This window comes from Phallusia mammillata, chromosome 5 (genome assembly GCF_965637545.1).
Source record: "Phallusia mammillata chromosome 5, kaPhaMamm4.hap1.1, whole genome shotgun sequence".
NCBI lineage: Eukaryota > Metazoa > Chordata > Ascidiacea > Phlebobranchia > Ascidiidae > Phallusia > Phallusia mammillata.
The window spans coordinates 13,733,136-13,750,326 of record NC_137256.1 but is presented as its reverse complement, the minus strand read 5'-3'; the positions used below and the strand labels follow the sequence as shown (position 1 = coordinate 13,750,326).

Genomic DNA, 17,191 nt, shown 5'->3' with positions numbered 1-17,191 from the left:
ACCATCGATACATAAACAATAACTAAATAACCTTAGAATTATTACTCTCGTTTTTTTGCGCGATCGGGTTTGTCGAGTAGTTCAACGATGATTCAATGGTGCGCGATGCGATTCTTCGCCTGTACGTAGCAAAGAAGATAGAAAACCTACCTTCTTCTTTGAGTCAACATCACCTTTCGTGGTGACCGATGACAGAAAGGTTGGAATGTCAGATGCGCCGTGCGCACACACAAACACGACGCGTGCATACACACGCGTATAATAGACGGAGTACAAATATTTCACTTTGCCGCGATGTGCTGAGCGAGCTGGCTTGGATGAGAGTTTGCTTGTCAAAGATCGACCTACATATCGACCAAAAGGAATGTCGCCGTGACTGAAACTTAATTCATTTCGAGAAAACAAAGCGTCAAACTTGCATTACGAAACATAATGGGTTGGGTTAAAAATATTTCTACACAATAGACTCAATAAAAAGAAAATATAATAGACTATAATAGACTCAATAAAAATAAAATATGGAATAAGTTTTCGGTCCGCTTTCATCCAAAAGTTTTAGACTGTTAACATATGTTATCTTTTATTTTTCATTAGTTATTTCGGTATAGGTGTGGCGCAATGACCGAATGTGAAATGTCAATGACCGAAACTTGATTGTCGCATCCAGTGAATTTATATTAAAAACGACAATGTTATTGTACTCCAGTTTTTCCTTTTTCTGGCTGGGATTTACGTCAGTAAGACGTAGATCGAAATGCCATGTTTTCTTTTCCTGTCTTTTCAAGAATGTTGACAGTTCTAAGAAGGATAATAAATATGTCTATGTTTATTTGCCAGAAAGTAGGACAACGGCCTCCTGTCTATAGGATGGTTTACTAGGTTTAAAGTTTGTAAAAATGCTTGTCTTTGCTTGGTGTGCAAATCGCTCTTCCGAAAATTGAACGATAAATTGAGTAAGGATAATCGCTACATAAAGCCATGACGGAACGAAACGGTGGGACAGTGCTTCACAGGTTACTTGCAGAAAAGTTTAAAAACGACGACCCGTTCGCTTCTTCTGGACAAGGAGTTTTCAATTCTATATGTTCTCCCAGTCAACTAACAACCAACCCAGGAGTAGGAGATATTTCGAGTAACCAGTACAATAGTGATCCTTCTCAAACAACTGAAAGTGATCCCGAAGCTCGCCTGGATGCTTTGTGTCGTTCAACTTTACAACGATCCGGTGATGAAAGTTGTCCACAGACACAATCCTCCTCTGCACCATCTCGCCGTCCACCGCCTTCCTACGCCGAAGCAAGATTGGAAATCACCCACACTCCCGCTGAAACACCCGACCGCACTTTTTCATCGACTGTCCCGCAAATGATGACACCACGTTATCACAAGTCGCCATCCACATCCGCCGACAACAAACATTACAAGCATCCCAGTAACAAGCGAATGCAAGAATCATCCAAGTCGGCGGATGCTGTGAAAGAACGAATAAAGTTAAATGGACACCCAAAGTCGAACAGCGGTGGCGATGAATACTTGTACACAGACAGTTTGCGAAGTTCAGATTCGTGTCGAAAAGTTCAGTTGCGTGGTATACGTGGTCGAAAGAACTCGTCGGTAACTCGTTCCAGCTCTTTACATCAAAACCAGGAGGACAAGACACATTTTCATCGCGTATCATTGGAGGAACAAAGGTTCTTACCGCTTTCAAACGAAAAACTTAACGCCATCCATAACTCGCCAAAAACCAACCAAGAGCCGCCAAAAAGCAAGCACACCACTAGCTTGTCGAACACTACAAATACAGGCCGCAAACCAGGCCATAAGGAACAGCGAAGATACTCAGCACATTCCAGCCCCTTCCAAACGCAAAGTCCGAGATCTTCCGAAGACGCAATCGCAACGGCACAAACTCCAACATACGCACAGGTGAGATTTCACAATGAACATACATATTTGGTTAAAACGTTTACAATTTAAAAATTTTTAGGAAGACCATTTATCTATGCTACGAGACAAAGACAAATTGGTAGTTTAGTTAAAACACTAATGCCGCTATGTTGTGTTTGAATATTATCCAAGACCGGTAAAATATTTGAGATGATTCAAATGTTCGTGATATGTTGTCCAAATTTGCTCCGGAATTAAACCCGCATATTGAAAATACGGCTCTCGCGCCGACACAGTCTTCGCATCGTCAACTTAAACCCTGCATGCGATAGCAAAATAAACTGAACTACAGGTTAAAGATGGGTTGATCAGTTAGAACAACAGCCTCGGGCAACTGAGCGTAACGACGGCGCGCCGCATTTTTGTGCGCTTAGCTCACGTCCTTGAAACAGCAATGACATAAGAAAAAAATTAGAAATTCGTGTATTTTGCGGCTTGTTGATGCGGTGACAAAACTGTAAGTTTTGCTAAATAATAGTTTGTTGGATCTGTAACGTCGATAATGTCAAGTTGTGAGATTGAAGACTTCGAAGATGCTTTTAGTTCGGCCTTTTCGGAAACGGTTATGTATTTGGACAGTCGCCCGATGGGTTTCCTTACCAAACATCAACATATCCCTTCACTATTCGCTAACCCGGTTATGACGTAACAAAAATCAAAGGAGCTCTTCCAAAACCAACAAACCACAATTAGTGCGTGACCTGAGAAGGTACGGACTTGAGGAAACGTGGGCGGATAGCGGAAAACTAGGCCAATGTGCCGTGGGGTTTAGAGCGGAATGTGAGATCGCGTGGTTCATTCCTGGCACGCCTGAATGAGCGGGCTTTGTGAAATTAACTCAAGCGTGCCGTGTCAGTGCCTCAGTTCAACGACGGCGCCAGACTGCTATGTTTTCCTGCGTAACGCGACTAGAATTGTTGTTGTGTTTGTTGTTTTGCCATAGTATCAGTTTATTCACAATCTAGCTCGTATAGGTTTGTTAACAAAGTTGCTTGTAGACACATTTTTTGTTGATTGTTGATTGGCGTTTACGTCCCTCCGAGGCATCGTTCAGGTTGACAACAAACAGTTATCCATTAAGTCTGGTCGTTTGAGGGCTCTGCGCAGGTCACAAACCTCTGTGGAACGTGCAACACGAAGAGGCAGAGCAATGAAAGAAAAGGCGTAGTCCGAACGTAAACCAAACCACTGACCGACCGACTCGCACATAATCTTAAGTGCTGTTCGCGTTTGCCAATACCGTGCACTTGGCTTGGATACTTACTGACACAGTTCAGCGAGCGAGCTGACAATAAACTGATTGTAGCTCTTAATTGCAGGCGCTTGTTTTACCGCAAAACAAATGTCCCGCAGATGAAAGCTTTGTGACGTAGTAAAAAGATTTAAGTCGGTCAGGAATTGTTAAAGCTATTCCCTGTAGAATTAGCATTAATACGAATGTTTGTCTCTAAATTGTCTGTCTTCCTGTATTGTCGATGTCAACTGTTAGAGACTGTGCGTTAAGTATGGCAACATGCGGGTTGCGCCTGTGATATAAAGCCGTGTGCTCAAGTCACTGTAAGTTAGCCTGGGAACGTTTTTCATTTGGAATTAGATAACTACTTGCGCTAAAGTAGTCCGTTGTACAATGTAAGGCAGTTAGCCCTGCGCAACCTCAAACGTGCCAGTTTTCATAACTCAGCGTGTCATCAAGCCGGTGATAATTTTTTGGAAGTTATCTGATTAGGACCTTCGAAGTGAGATTATTGTCACACCTTACACGGCGAAGGGCAGCAGTTGTTGAGACTCGCGTGGTTTCGCCAACGCCGTAAGCGATATTGGCTTTTTGCCTTGGTCTCACGATCTCACTGTGTAATAAGCTTACGCGCTGACTAGAGGACGAAGATTAGGTTTAGAAAAATGCAACTCAGCAGATAGACGGTGCTTCGAAGCTTTTTCAAATTAATACAATCGTATTTTGTTAAGGCAACAATAAAACATTATTGTGCGCAGACGTAGTTTGCTTGGTTAAATTAGTTGACAACGTGTTTTGAAAGTCAGTATTATCAACATATTTATGTGATATTTATTTTCCATATTTGGTTGCAGTGCTATATTGTAAATTAGCATTTATTTTGAACAATTGTGTGTAAATTTGCCGTAGGTTGGAACAAATCAGAACAGCGATTCGTCAACTTCGGAAGCAGTCCACCCTAACGGTGTCTCCAGCAACATGCCACAAACTCCCACAGCCAACCCAAATACGACATTTGTGCGAAACCAAGTGGCTACGCCAACCATGCACGGGCATTATTACCAGCCAGTTGGCATGATGGGACAGAATCAGACAGCGGCACCTGCTCATGTACAACTGATAAATACCCAGTCACCACCAAGAAGGCCGCCACCTCCCTACCCTGCTGGAATGATGGGTTTGGAACAAGTAGCGGTTCAGCAGCAGGAAGACGCCTCCACTTGGCAACCTCAAAGGCCAAACTCGTTGGCACTTGGGCAGCCATGCAAGAAGAAGGGCAATTCGTAAGTAACTATTTTTTGTTCTTAGAGAATTTTTTCGCTGATTTGCTGTTGTGTCGTTGTTTTAGTTGCGGAAGTGCGCTTAATAGTCCCACGGTCACTTCTCCAACGTCAATTCCCAACTCGTTTCCCGGTACCCCGATGCGTGGAACGCCTTTCTACAGCACCAACAAGGAATCACCTTATGCTACACCCGGCTTCCAGCAGCATTATCAAGCACCAGCAAATACCACAACCAACAATCTGCCTCATCAACGACAAACCAGCAACGGAAACGGAAACGGCCAATATTTGACTAGAACCAATAGCGGCCGTAACGTGCTAATGCAAGGAACCTCGTCGTCATCGTCATCTTCAACTGCAACTGCTGTGAGCACACCCAACTATCAAGAAATGCCAAGTTTTCCTGAGGTGCCGCAACGTAGTCCTGTCCAACCTAGTACCAACACGTACGCGATGCAAAACCCGTCCAATTCAAACTATCTACAGGACGCGTTTGTGCCGGTCACAAATGGCGTCGGTGTAAGTAAGAGTGATAGCATGAACAGCGGCACTAGCACCACGAGCAGCGGGGCTAGTAGAATAGCCAGGCGTCGAAAACGGAATAGTAGTTCCAAGGGAAATAATTACCAAACAAATACAAGCAGCAGTGGGAGTAGTAGCAATGGTGGAAGTCGACCAAACAGCAATGCTGATCTCACCGATCGACTGTTGGTGGAAAACGAGAACTTATCCGTGCAACTTCAAACTTATCAAATGAAGCTAAAGAGGTTTGAAACGGTACGTGTTCTGTTTAGAAGCAAATATAGTAATTTTATCTACACGGAAGTTGAGGTTAACCGAAATTTTCTGGTACAAACGTTTTTTTGGAAATGAGACGGAAACCAAAAATAATTTTGATGTATAAAATAAAAGCCCAAAGGGTAACAACGAACCAACTAAAGCCAAATTAGCATAGAAACGTATAAATTTAATTGTCTATTTATTTTTTGTGCAAAATATGACCACAAATTGGCTTTGTGCAAATAGCTTGATATTTACTGTAAGTTGTATTTTAGATTCAAGCGGAGCTTCAGAGAATAACTGAAGAGCATCACGCCCTTTACCTTTCAGCGAACAAGCGTGAAGCTCTCGAGAATGAATTGAAGAATAAACTCACGGCCAAAGTCAACCGACTGGAACAGGAAAAGCAGACATTAGAAAGTATGCATACTGTGTACAAGGCGCGTACGGTTCAACGAATCCGAGATTAAACTGCAGTAGCGGATCCAAAAACTTCAAACATCAACTACTTACAGTACAAAGAAATATAAATATCTCTAACGAAGCAAAATAGAGTTATTTTGTGCCCTTTGGTCACATTTGACGTTAGTGATTACATCAGGACTTTTTGCTTCCATTAGTCCGGGGACAATGTAAGAGCAGTGAAACCTAATGCCAGGATAAATTTGTCGGTTCAACAAGGAGTCTTAACCTCGCGCATACCTCGACGAGTGCTCAAATTCAGCAAACGCCGAAGCCAGTCAAGTGTGAAACAATACCTAGCCGACATTTTTTGGGCATGACTGTTCGAAAAATAGTTAGTAATTAAACACGGGGTCAGTAAAACACCATACATCCGTATTAACAGTAGCTATCAAAAATACTGGTATTAAATAGTGTCAAAGTTTGTGCGTTTAAACATCTTGTTAAGGCGTGACATGGAAAATTACACACCAATTATTGACCACAACTAGCTTCTAATTGATCTTAAACTAATAATTTACCCTTACTAGTACTAAGGTGATTAACCGTACGTGACAAACCCTTAAGTTCTGCTTTTCTTCCAACTTTTGCCAACGCAAGGAAGGCTTAAACGTAAATCCGAGACGACACCATAACACATTCGATTGTTTTCAAGTGGTATAAATTCATTATGCAGCGAGTAATATTAGATTAAAGTAAATTTGTGCAATCAGTAAAGCAAACTCCACACATAACGTTTAAGGTGCTTCTTTGTTCTGTTTGTGCGTCATGACTTGGGCAGCGTTTGCTTGCGGACGGTTATCACAGAACGCTAGTGGCTCTTCTATAAATGTACCCGCCTTGCAGTTGTTCGTTATCGTCAGCGGTTGCAGCGAAGTGGTGTGTGTGTTGTGACGCAACAAAGTCCAAAATATTGCTGCATACTTGACATTCCTGACACTGCGATCTTGGAGCCAACTGTTGGATATTGCTTCAAATGCAGTATAGATTAAAAGCAATAGTGCTAATAATACCGCGTAATAATACGCATGATCATAAGGCTTGAAATGTCAAAATAACTTGTGGTTTAAATTTAACTAATCGGTCATCGTTTAATATCAGTGTTTCTTTGTCAGCCATGAGTCATGAGTTAACACACAAATCGTAACAAACAGAACCACAGTTACAAATATTTGTCTTTCCATACCCCTAATAGTGCCTGTTTGCGCACATTCTTTTCGTAGCTGTCTGTTGTAATGTGGGGCTCCCTCGATTCCTCAGAGAAAAGTAGTAAAGTTTAACAACACAAGACCACGCGAACAAACACGAAAGGAATTTGCCTATTGTTGTTTTTGTGGCTAGTGTGACTGTCGAAAACAAGAGCTAAAACCGTTGTAATGGCTGATTGGCCAGGTATTGATTCAAACATGAAAGTTTAAAAACAGAACGGTGATTTACTGTAAAAGGGCCAATTGTGTTTTTCTATAAGCAAAACTGCCATACCTTAAATTGTGTCAGTGTTAAAAAATAAAAATAACATACGAAATGTTGTTTAGGTAAAATCCTTGTCATGACCGGCGATTTGAAAGCCATCAACCTTTCCTCAAAAGACGATGAAGCCAAAGAACGGAATATAATGCAACTCTTCGATTCGCAAAGTATGTGGGTTTGTCATTCACTGCAACATGTTATTAGCAAACATTCGCCACGCAGGAATGTTGTTGTCTAGTAGTCGATATCGGTCGAAATTGGATAACAAAAACCAACGTTGTCAAAATACGAAAATTCTCGTGGAATTTTAATTGCACCTTGCAAGACAATTTAAGGCGTTTCAACAATCGGCGTGAGTCGTGTTCATCGATCGAACAATCTGTCCAGTGGCGCAAAAAATTAAAAACAGGCACCTGCGTTGTATTACAAGTGAGACGAAGTATAATTATAAGCCCAAGCCACCAATATAACCTGTACGGATTCGAATTGGGATATGTATGCTGGACAGTATGTGTGTCATTAAAACGTGTTTGCCCGTCTCTTGCCCAAGTACCACCTCAATTTTGTCTTCCTGTTCTGCTTTGCTTCAGTCGTAATGAAGGGCATGAGAGCGGCAGCATCCGTAGTTGATAAAGAAGTCATTGCCACAACATGGTTAACTCACAAACTTACTCTAAACTGTGTTCCCATCCAACGCTATTTTGAGGTCCAAGTTTTTTTTCGTTTTTTACCTAGGTGATTGTACCGCACGAAACTCCGATGTTTGTTTCTCCTTAATTTTCGTGCGATGATGTGGCGACTAGCTTTGGCGTTTTTGAAATTCTTTCACGATTTCAGGCCATTTTCTTTTTCTGTGTATGAGGGATTAGCCGCACTACACAATGTGTGTAGTGCACATTAAGCGCTACTTCGCCACTTCAGTATGTTTACATTTCAATGAAAATATTATTGGTCGCCTTGTTTTAAAAATCACTCCTCGTCCCGTTTTTTTAGTGTGGGGATGCGTCACAGCAACACGTCATTCGTAAATAGTTCACGGTCAAGAGAGAATTTCCAGTCGGAAAAATTTTGCGTTGTCGCAGCCACAGCTAAGCGCGTTGTCATTCAATTCCCCATGGGTATATGTTGTTCGACGAAACGCGACGTCTAGACACAAGAGAGAAATCATAGGCAGGTGAAAATTTGGACGGAATTTCCCCAACAGCGTATAGCCAATAAAAGGTGTTACGTCAAATAATATGATACCCCGCTTTTTATTTCTTGTACATTATAAAGGCAGTAAATTCACTCACCTATTCTGTGCTAAAAGACGTGACGTGTGTGTTTGTGCGTTTCCATGAGAAAAAAAACGTTTTGTTTTTCGACGCAGATCGAAAGTTTGCGGAAAAGGAGCGGCAGCTTCAAGAGGAATTGGAGGAATGCAGGGAACGGCTTTCTGAACAGAACGATGAAATTGACCTCTTATCGTCGTCCCTGTCAAAAGCAGAAGCTACCATTACCTGTTTCAAGGTGTGTGTTTTCATTTAAATAATAAAACTCTTATATCAAGAACTGGTGAATATGTCTTCGAACAATTCGCCCCGATATACTCGTACGATTCAAACATTATACTATATACACTTAACTTGATTGTTGCTCCAAATATGGAGATGTAGCGATTGTGTTTTGTACAAAACAAAAGTACGTACTCCATTTAAATTCTATCAATTGAAATCATCAAATTGTCGATCATAGCTTGAGGTGAATCATTCATCAGGAATTTACAACTAACTGAACATAATTTTTGCTCATAGGAGAAGTTCCTACAGTCGACCGAAGTGGATACTCACACCGAGCAGCTTTCCGAGCGGCTAACCACCCTGCAAAAGATCGTGGAAGAAAGACAGGACGTTGAGAGCGAATTACGAGACCGACTAAAACGACAGTTGCTTCAGGTAAAAATTGCGGGAATGTTTACGGATCAATGCCGGTGAATTAATGGTGTTTAACAAGCTGTTCAAAATAATCCAAATAGTGCTGATTCAAATCATTACCTTTCAATTCCAACAATTTAGAACCCTAAAAGAAATTCTTAACACAAAAATATTATTAGCGTATTTTTATGAAACGTGTTTTCTGTTGATTCACTTATAGCATGTGAGTAACATTGCTCCAAGAATTACTGTAAAATAATACACGCAACGTGCAATGTGTTGTTTGTGGCTAAAAGGATATCTCCAGACGTTTGGTTTTTCGAACATAATCACTTAGTTAAAAAGCAATCTGGATTCGATTATGGGAATTCATAAGTCTAAAATTTGTTCGCGCAATCATCCATACATTAACGACATTAATTGATCTGAACCGTTGCCAGCCACTTAACAGAAACCATTTGTCTTGCAGCGACCTCTTCGATCCACATCTTCTAACGACGAGGGAATAAGCGAAATGGATGCCACCGCCGACGCACCGGGTTCCGGTTTTGTGGACTTGTTTAACAATCGGGAGAGTCAGATGTTGGGCGTCAAAGCCGAAATGCTAAAGGTACCAGTTAACTAGCAAATTGACTATGCGTCGTAAAGTTAAGTACGCATCTGGACTTACTTATTAACTTTCTCGCTGGGATATTGGAATGTAAAACTCCTGTGCTTGGAAATTTTACGTGCCCTTTTTTTCTTTTTGAAGTATGTCCTGTCGAAAACGAGCTATTTAAGGGTGGAAAAAATATTGAAATTTTAATGTGCACCCAACTCATTAAATTTCATACATTTTGCAACAAATTCCATCACGTAATAATCTAATGCAGTTCTGTAATATTTGTACAGTGGCAGCACATGTACTTGGAGCAAGGTTTGTTGCAGCACGTGCAGACCAGTGGCAATGCACAAGTGATGGGCAGTCGCACTAAGATCTACAAAGCTTTGCGCAACCATCGACACACTATCTCGGACCCGGGCTTTGACAAGATCAGCATCGTCCAGTGTTCATTTCCGTCCACGCCTAACAGCTTGACACAACGTCAACGAAAAATTCCACAAACCGATACCAAAGCGACGCCAGTCAAAAATAACTCCGCTTCGGATTTGTCAAATGCCGCCGAAAAGGAAACGTCGTGCCACCGCGAAACTGCCAAACATTCTACTGATCGAATTGACTGCGCATGTCAAACTCCCGATGGGGATTGGGCGTTAGGAAAAGGAGCGCCAGTTGCAGGGGATGCAGGCAGTTCGCAGTGCAGTGCTGGACGATCCGGGACTGGAAGAAACAGTATGATTGAAACCGAGCCATCGGAAGGTTACCATTCACAACAGTCATCAGGTTCGCCGACGCCCAACACTGAAAAGTCATCAGTACATTTCCCAACACCTGGCGACTACAGTGGATCAGCAAACACAACCCCTATGCGGGAAATATCCACTGGCGTCATAAGACGAAATCGCTCGGCGGATGTTCTTCAATCTTTAAACGTTTAAAACCCCATTACAATTGCGTAACTGTATGTTGACATTTTTTATTTTCTATTTGACACATTCACTAACGATCGCCAGCAACCACTCGTGCGCAGAAACTAGAAATTGTTGATTTTTTTTACTTTAAACGCGCACCATATCACTCGCTTCTTCGCTGATTGACCTTGAGCGAAACTAAGTCACCTTGCTTTTTGGTAACGCAACGGTCTGGCGACCACACACACAAACACACACGAGTTCGAAAGTGTTAGCCGCAAACGTACCTCATATTCTATAGAACCGTCTTTCTTGTTTGTTGTTTACCATGGGGCTTGTTATGTGCAATGCATTGTCGTGCGCCAAGCAACTATAACCAGTTGCCGTCAACGCGTTTGGATACCGTTTACCGTTTGCAGTTCACTCTTTGTTTTATTTTTGCTTCTTTTACCCGCTAATTTACGAAACGGCTTTCGACTTGCTTGCCACGGCTTGCGCTCCGTGATTTGCTTTGTTGTCGCGCGGTACTTTTCTTTGTTTTATATCATTTTCGTACGCGGTTCTTGCCAACAGACTTCGCTTATAGGTCGCTGTTTTCAAGACCTCAAGATTAGCTTTTTTTGTTCAAAACGATCACAGGTGTATTACATATATAGCCGTATGTGGTGCTGTATTATGACGATATGTTAGTTGTACCACTGCATACTTTTCTTTTTATTGGTATTGCAGTCTTAAATGTTTAACAACCCAGACAAACGTCGGTGCTTCACATTGCGACAGAAATTTGGCCGGCCAAATTTTGTGTGAATGGTTTGTCCAAATGCATTTCTCTCGCATTCGCAAGGAGATTATCCGCCTTAACGTCGTCTTGCGACTTTTTAGTGCCCACGTTATCACGAAACTTTGTGACTATTGCTAGTATCATCTACACATGCCGGCGGTGTGACACAAAACTCAAGTGTTACTTTAACTCGTGACAGGTATTTCTGACTTGTCGTAATCTTCCTCCCTTGTTTGTTGTTTTCTTTGTTTTACCCGCTTAAGTTCTCGTACCAATAAACCAAGCAAAACAAATTTATGTTTACGTTGTGTGGTCAAGTAGTTAAACTGCTGACCAATTTACAATCTACACTGAATCGTAAAAAGTAGGCAGCAACAGCCCAATGTTTGTTATCACATCGCATATCAGGTGTTTGACGGAAGCACGACAGCGATAAACGCAAGAAAAAGGGCAGCTTGCGGGTGATTACGTAAAGCTTCCAAGAAAACTTTACCCGGAATGTGTTGAAATAATGCTTCACCATCTTTGGCGCGGCCTAATTAAAATTCCGACCATTTTTTTACCCTGTCACCATTTTCTCTTGCCCGAGAAAGGCTGCTAACGGAGCGATGATTATCTGGGCACGATGCAAACCGGAGCATTAAAGTTGCGGTAAGGTAAATGGGCGGAAGCAAAACACACAACAGACAGTCGGTCTGTGATGCAAAAACCTGTTTCTATATCCTGCTCACTTGCACATGGTCTGTCATAGAATTTTCTACTTTTAAATGTCGATGTTTGCACCTGTAAGGTTGCGATCTTTGGACAGTCTATTTTTATTCACGTTTTACCCAAAAAGATTCAAACCTTTCTCTGAGATGAGTTTTTGCTTTTTTTAATCGAAACCTTTTTTTATTTTTAATAGATTTTGGCCCCATAACTCGTTAAAACTCAAAACATGGGGAGTTTATCGATCCAACTGCAAATTTGTTTTCAAATTGCTACATCCTTAAGCAGTCAATAAAGTTTATTGTGACGTGCATATCATTTTTTCATAAAAGGACGTCAGCAAAACAGCGAGTTACAAATAAAAGGGTTAAAAAGATACCCCTTCAAGTTTTTAATCGATTTGTGTCACTGCGAAATACAAAAACATCGATTTTGCAAAAAATTAAAAGTTAAACGACAAAAAAATCAAATTCGGTGTCGTTTGAATAGTCAAAGGTTATCAAGAGTACACTTTATCTGTCGCCTTATTTCAATTTTTGTACAGTAATTTACACAAACAACATAGCTAAATACAATGCTTTTGCACCTCCTGGTGGGAAACCTTATAATATTGTACAGTTACAGAAGTTTAGTAACCAAAACAATCAAATTTGCTGTACAACGCAAACTTAACCTAATAAGGTGGATCAAAACATATTACTTAACCAGCCTACAATATTCTGTCATTTTTGTTGTAATTTTTCTTTCACCTCAGTTTTTACTTTTTCAGGAAAATAAAACTGTATATTTTTATCTTCTGTGTTTATGCATTTTCTTGTGTTTGTGTATTTCTTCTTCTTCACTATCAGGATCATGGCTGCGCTTGTGTTTCATTCCTTTGGCAGGTTTTGTACAGTTCGATTTTGAACTAAAAACTTCTTCGGAATGTTTTGATTTATGTTTCTTTGACTTAGTTTTGTGTTTCTTTTGCTTTGTACAATCTGTCTCCTGTTGGGATGTCTTTTCGACCCACTGTTGTTTTTTGTTTTTTCTCTTTTTTCTTTTGCGTTTGCTGTTATCTAAGTCACTTCCGTCATCACTTTCACCTGTTGAGGCTTGGTCCAGAACTTGTTGCAAAAAATTTAGTTTTGATTCCTGATCTTTTTTCTTTTTTGTGCTCATGACTTCATGCATTGGATCTTCAAAAACCTAAATTAACAAGTATTTGTTTGCTAGAATAGTAATTGCCTCTAAATATAGAATACACTCTAATATATATATATACTCTAAATATACAACAAAAAACAAAACTAAATACAGAAGGGGTCATATAGTGCAGCACGGTGGGAGACCAAGGGGGCATAAAATTTTAAAATTGATTTTTTTGTGTGTCAAAAATCAGTGTTTTAAAACAGCTTGCATAGACCCTTACAAATGTTTTCTTTTAAGTTCTCGACTACATCATTGCAGGGGGATTTTGTTAATGGTGCTTTTAAGCTATACCGAATTTTAAATACTTGGCAATAAGCCTTAGATTTATAACAAACCTCTCTAAATTTTTCCAATGCTTCATTGCCTGAATTAAAAAGTGGACACTCCCTGTCACCCGTTCTATGTCCATAGTTTTTACATCTCCAACCTGCATCACAAAATGTTTTAAACATCAATATTTGACAGATGAAACAACTATTTTTCTATCATAGTTACAATCTTATGTCGGAAGTTGCATGAAAACAAATTGTGTAGTAGTTATGGGTCCCCTTCCACGAAGGGGACACATATTGTTTTTGTCCGTATTTTTTTTTTCTTTTATTCTTTTTTTCTTTTTTCTGTCTAACGCTGGTTTGTGAGACATGTTTGGTCAAGAAAGAGTGCTTTAAATTTATTCAAATTTACAGAGATGTTAGTTAATAATCCAAATTTAATCCTCCTGAAGTTTGACCCCGATTGACCCAGCGGTTCACCCACAGGCCCCCGAAACGTAAAATTTTTAACGCTGGTTTGTAATGCTCGTGTGGTAAAGAAAAAGTGCTTTAAATTTATTCAAATTTGGACATATGTTAGTTATTAATCCAAACTTGATCCTCCAGAAGTTTAACCCCGAATAAACCCAGCGGTTCACCCACAGGCCCCCGAAACGTAAAATTTTTAACGCTGGTTTTTATTGCTCGTGTGGTAAAGAAGGAGTGCTTCAAATTTATTCAAATTTGGACATATGTTAGTTATCAAACTGAACTTGATCCTCTAGAACAGTGGTTCTCAACCTTTTTTCTTTCGTGGCCCACTTTTGTTGCACAAAAATTCTGTGGCCCAGTAAATTCTTATGATAGAAAGAAAACAACTATAAAATAGGTTCAGAACAAAACAAAAAACTGCAGAACATATCACAAATTAATTTACATTCCTTCTCAATTCCTCCCTAAGCCATTATTCTTGGAAAATTGAGTGTAGTGACACAAATGAAAGTAAATTCTTAAAAAAAGCTTTCTTTTTCGTTGATCTGTGGCCCAATCAAAATGCTTCCATGGCCCACTAGTGGGCCATGGCCCACTGGTTGAGAACCACTGCTCTAGAAGTTTGACCCCGAATGACCCAGCAGTTCACCCACAGGCCCCCGAAACGTAAATGTGTCTAACGCTCGTTTGGTCAAGAAAGACACTGTAGGCAGAAGTACCAAGAGAATAACTCACTGGTTTACGATAGCAGGAGGGCTTAGCTTGACGTCGGACAGACGTTTTACGAGACGTCGTTTCAGTGATTAAAAATCAGCTGTTTTGCACAGCAATGCTATGTCGTTTTATTAAGTTATCACTCAAATTTTTGGTTTTGGCGAAGGTTTTACACCTATGACGTGATTTAAACCTAATAACCGTGCTTCGGTTTTGTATATGTCAAGCAAAACTTTGTTAATCAAAGTAAATGAAAAAATGAACTTGACTTTTTTGCAAAATAAATGTTTTTTAAATACTCGTTGTCAGGTTGGCCGCCGCATGATCACGGGTTACTTAAGGTCAACTAGTAGGTATTACAAACACAGTTCAGAACTTTCTTTCGTCATAACATAGCGTTTTTTTTTGACAATCAATTTAGGAGTTAATACTTAAGGCATAAATTAGGCTTAACGGTATTGTTGAACACTAAGGACGGCGTGCTATTGAAAACGGTGTCAAAAGGTTAAACAGTCGTTTGGCGTGTGCACCCTGAGAGGTTACTACAGGTCAATGGAACTCGTTTTGCGAAACAAAGTTAAATGAAAAACAATTTGTTATGTATACACTTGTAGCAAATTGTTTTTTAATTTAAAGTGTCTGTAACACAACTGTTACAGCTTTCCAAAAAATAATGTGTTCAAAACCCGACCTTGGCCGACAATATCTGGGTCAAAGCAAGAGATTAAATTAAAGTATTTGTTATGTCTTTTAATGTTTTTGTAATTATATGACAATAATAGTGCAAAAGAATACGAAAAAATTTTTTATTGTTGGGTTAATGCTTTCTAAAAATTTGTCCTTAAGAATCTAAAATTCACCGCAACATTTGTTTACTGTAAATCCGCACAAACGCGCGTGTGGGGACCCATTTGTTTTTGTTTACAAAAACAATCATATGTGTAGATCAAATAATGTGTATAGTAAATTGATAAATATCATATAGAATGTATAAAATGGAAGTATATCAGAAAGCCACTCTTCTAGTTGTACATGTGCCTGTATAAACTATACCAGGGGGCACCAAACAACAGCCCTTGACACTATTTAACTAGTGGATAAGGTATTTGGCCCTAACATATATCGTCAAAAAATCTGAGTTAACTGTTGAAAGTTAATTTATTGCAAAAGTATGTAAGATAAATTTGTACATAGTTTTATGTGATCATTTTTTAATGTTATCCGGTCTGGTGTGAAACAAGTTTGGTGAACGCTGCTCATTGCAAAAAAAGCATGTGTTAAAGTATATTGACCTGCATCTGTGCTCACTACTACAGTATAACTAAAATAAATCTGTTAGGGGTTAAAAAAAGACATAACCAAGTTTAAAACTGTGTTCTGCTGAAATAATAAACATGAAATAATGTGATTGGATTTCAAAAAATGTAACAAAAATCTTGCACTAATTAAGGCATGATTAATTGCCAAATAGTTCACTTTAGCACATGTTACTTCCTATATCTTTTTTAGAATCTCAATTGCCTTGTATTTGTTACAACTTAGGTTGAAACCAAAGCACCTAGAGGTAGTACATACATTGCATTACTTTTACTTCTTTTCCAAGTGGCATCCATAAACCTTTCTTTGGGGCTTTTGACAAAAATTCTCGAGCAGCCTTATTTTGTTCTGTATCTGGAATGCATTCCTCTGGTTGTTCAACCTGTTCTTTTACCATTCCAGGTGGTGCTTGTTCATAACTAAAACAAACATAGCCCTCTATTAAGATTTTGCCCATTTTAAGTCAAAAATAACATAGAGCAAGTATACAAGTTATAAATGAAAATACAAAACCACAAAACAGATATACATAATTGTCATTGTCAAATTAATCACATTATGGATTATGATCACAATTTTGTTGCCTGCAAATTTGTGTTGCAAATAGTAAACTTACAAAGTCTCAATGTGTTTTAATCTATCGATGATTGCCTTATCCATGGTTGGAATTGTGTATGATAATACAGATCCAGGTGTTAGGTGTACTATCAAAATGTAATATATTGGTACTGTTTTAGCCCTGTAGTTTTAAGTTCTGATTCTGACATTTCTTACACATCACAAAGTAACAAAAAACAATATTAATCTCTTCTAGTTTTGTCCTGCTATGGTGTAGTTATACTTAAACAGGTGCCAATACTGAAAGTGTTTAATATAACGTGTTGAATGCTAACCAGCAGAAAAGGACAACATTTGGAAAACCTTTATGTACTATTACACAAAACTCTTAAATTCGCAAAACAATCACAAAATAGTTTGGTACAACTAAAGGTACATTAAAAGACTTGTTATTTTTACCGAAGCCGTATTTTTTAAAAAAAAGCAGCTATAAAATCGACTTGATACTCTTGCAGTAAATACCAATGGACAATTTTATTCATGCAGATGATTTAATAGTCAGTTATTTACTTTGCGCA

At 39.4% G+C, this 17,191-nt stretch overlaps 2 protein-coding genes across 2 annotated transcripts; one reads left to right on the top strand and one right to left on the bottom strand.

The window, feature by feature from the left end:
• Window positions 1–833: 833 nt before the first annotated feature.
• On the top strand, window positions 834–11,675 carry LOC145228464 (uncharacterized). Its single transcript, XM_080093518.1, has 9 exons — window positions 834–1,926; window positions 4,091–4,464; window positions 4,530–5,241; window positions 5,520–5,664; window positions 7,242–7,343; window positions 8,546–8,685; window positions 8,970–9,110; window positions 9,559–9,699; window positions 9,981–11,675. The coding sequence occupies exons 1-9, from the start codon at window positions 979–981 to the stop codon at window positions 10,626–10,628; spliced, it is 3,351 nt and encodes a 1,116-aa protein (XP_079949644.1). The 5' UTR covers window positions 834–978; the 3' UTR covers window positions 10,629–11,675.
• A 695-nt stretch (window positions 11,676–12,370) lies between these two features.
• Window positions 12,371–16,894, bottom strand: LOC145229159 (retinitis pigmentosa 9 protein homolog). The gene is made up of 4 exons (XM_080094448.1): window positions 16,672–16,894; window positions 16,314–16,474; window positions 13,617–13,708; window positions 12,371–13,278 (listed from the first exon to the last, which is right to left on the bottom strand). Exons 1-4 carry the CDS (start codon window positions 16,713–16,715, stop codon window positions 12,880–12,882), a joined length of 696 nt encoding a protein of 231 aa, XP_079950574.1. The 5' UTR covers window positions 16,716–16,894; the 3' UTR covers window positions 12,371–12,879.
• Window positions 16,895–17,191: the final 297 nt, after the last annotated feature.

Coding starts and splice junctions, on each gene's coding strand:
- LOC145228464 (XM_080093518.1), top strand. CDS start 979: ATGACGGAACGAAACGGTGGGACAGTGCTTCACAGGTTACTTGCAGAA. Junction 8,686..8,969: donor CTACCATTACCTGTTTCAAG/GTGTGTGTTTTC, acceptor TTTTGCTCATAG/GAGAAGTTCCTACAGTCGAC. Junction 9,700..9,980: donor TCAAAGCCGAAATGCTAAAG/GTACCAGTTAAC, acceptor ATATTTGTACAG/TGGCAGCACATGTACTTGGA.
- LOC145229159 (XM_080094448.1), bottom strand. CDS start 16,715: ATGGATAAGGCAATCATCGATAGATTAAAACACATTGAGACTTT. Junction 16,475..16,671: donor TTAAAACACATTGAGACTTT/GTAAGTTTACTA, acceptor TGTTTGTTTTAG/TTATGAACAAGCACCACCTG. Junction 13,279..13,616: donor CATTGGAAAAATTTAGAGAG/GTTTGTTATAAA, acceptor TTGTTAATTTAG/GTTTTTGAAGATCCAATGCA.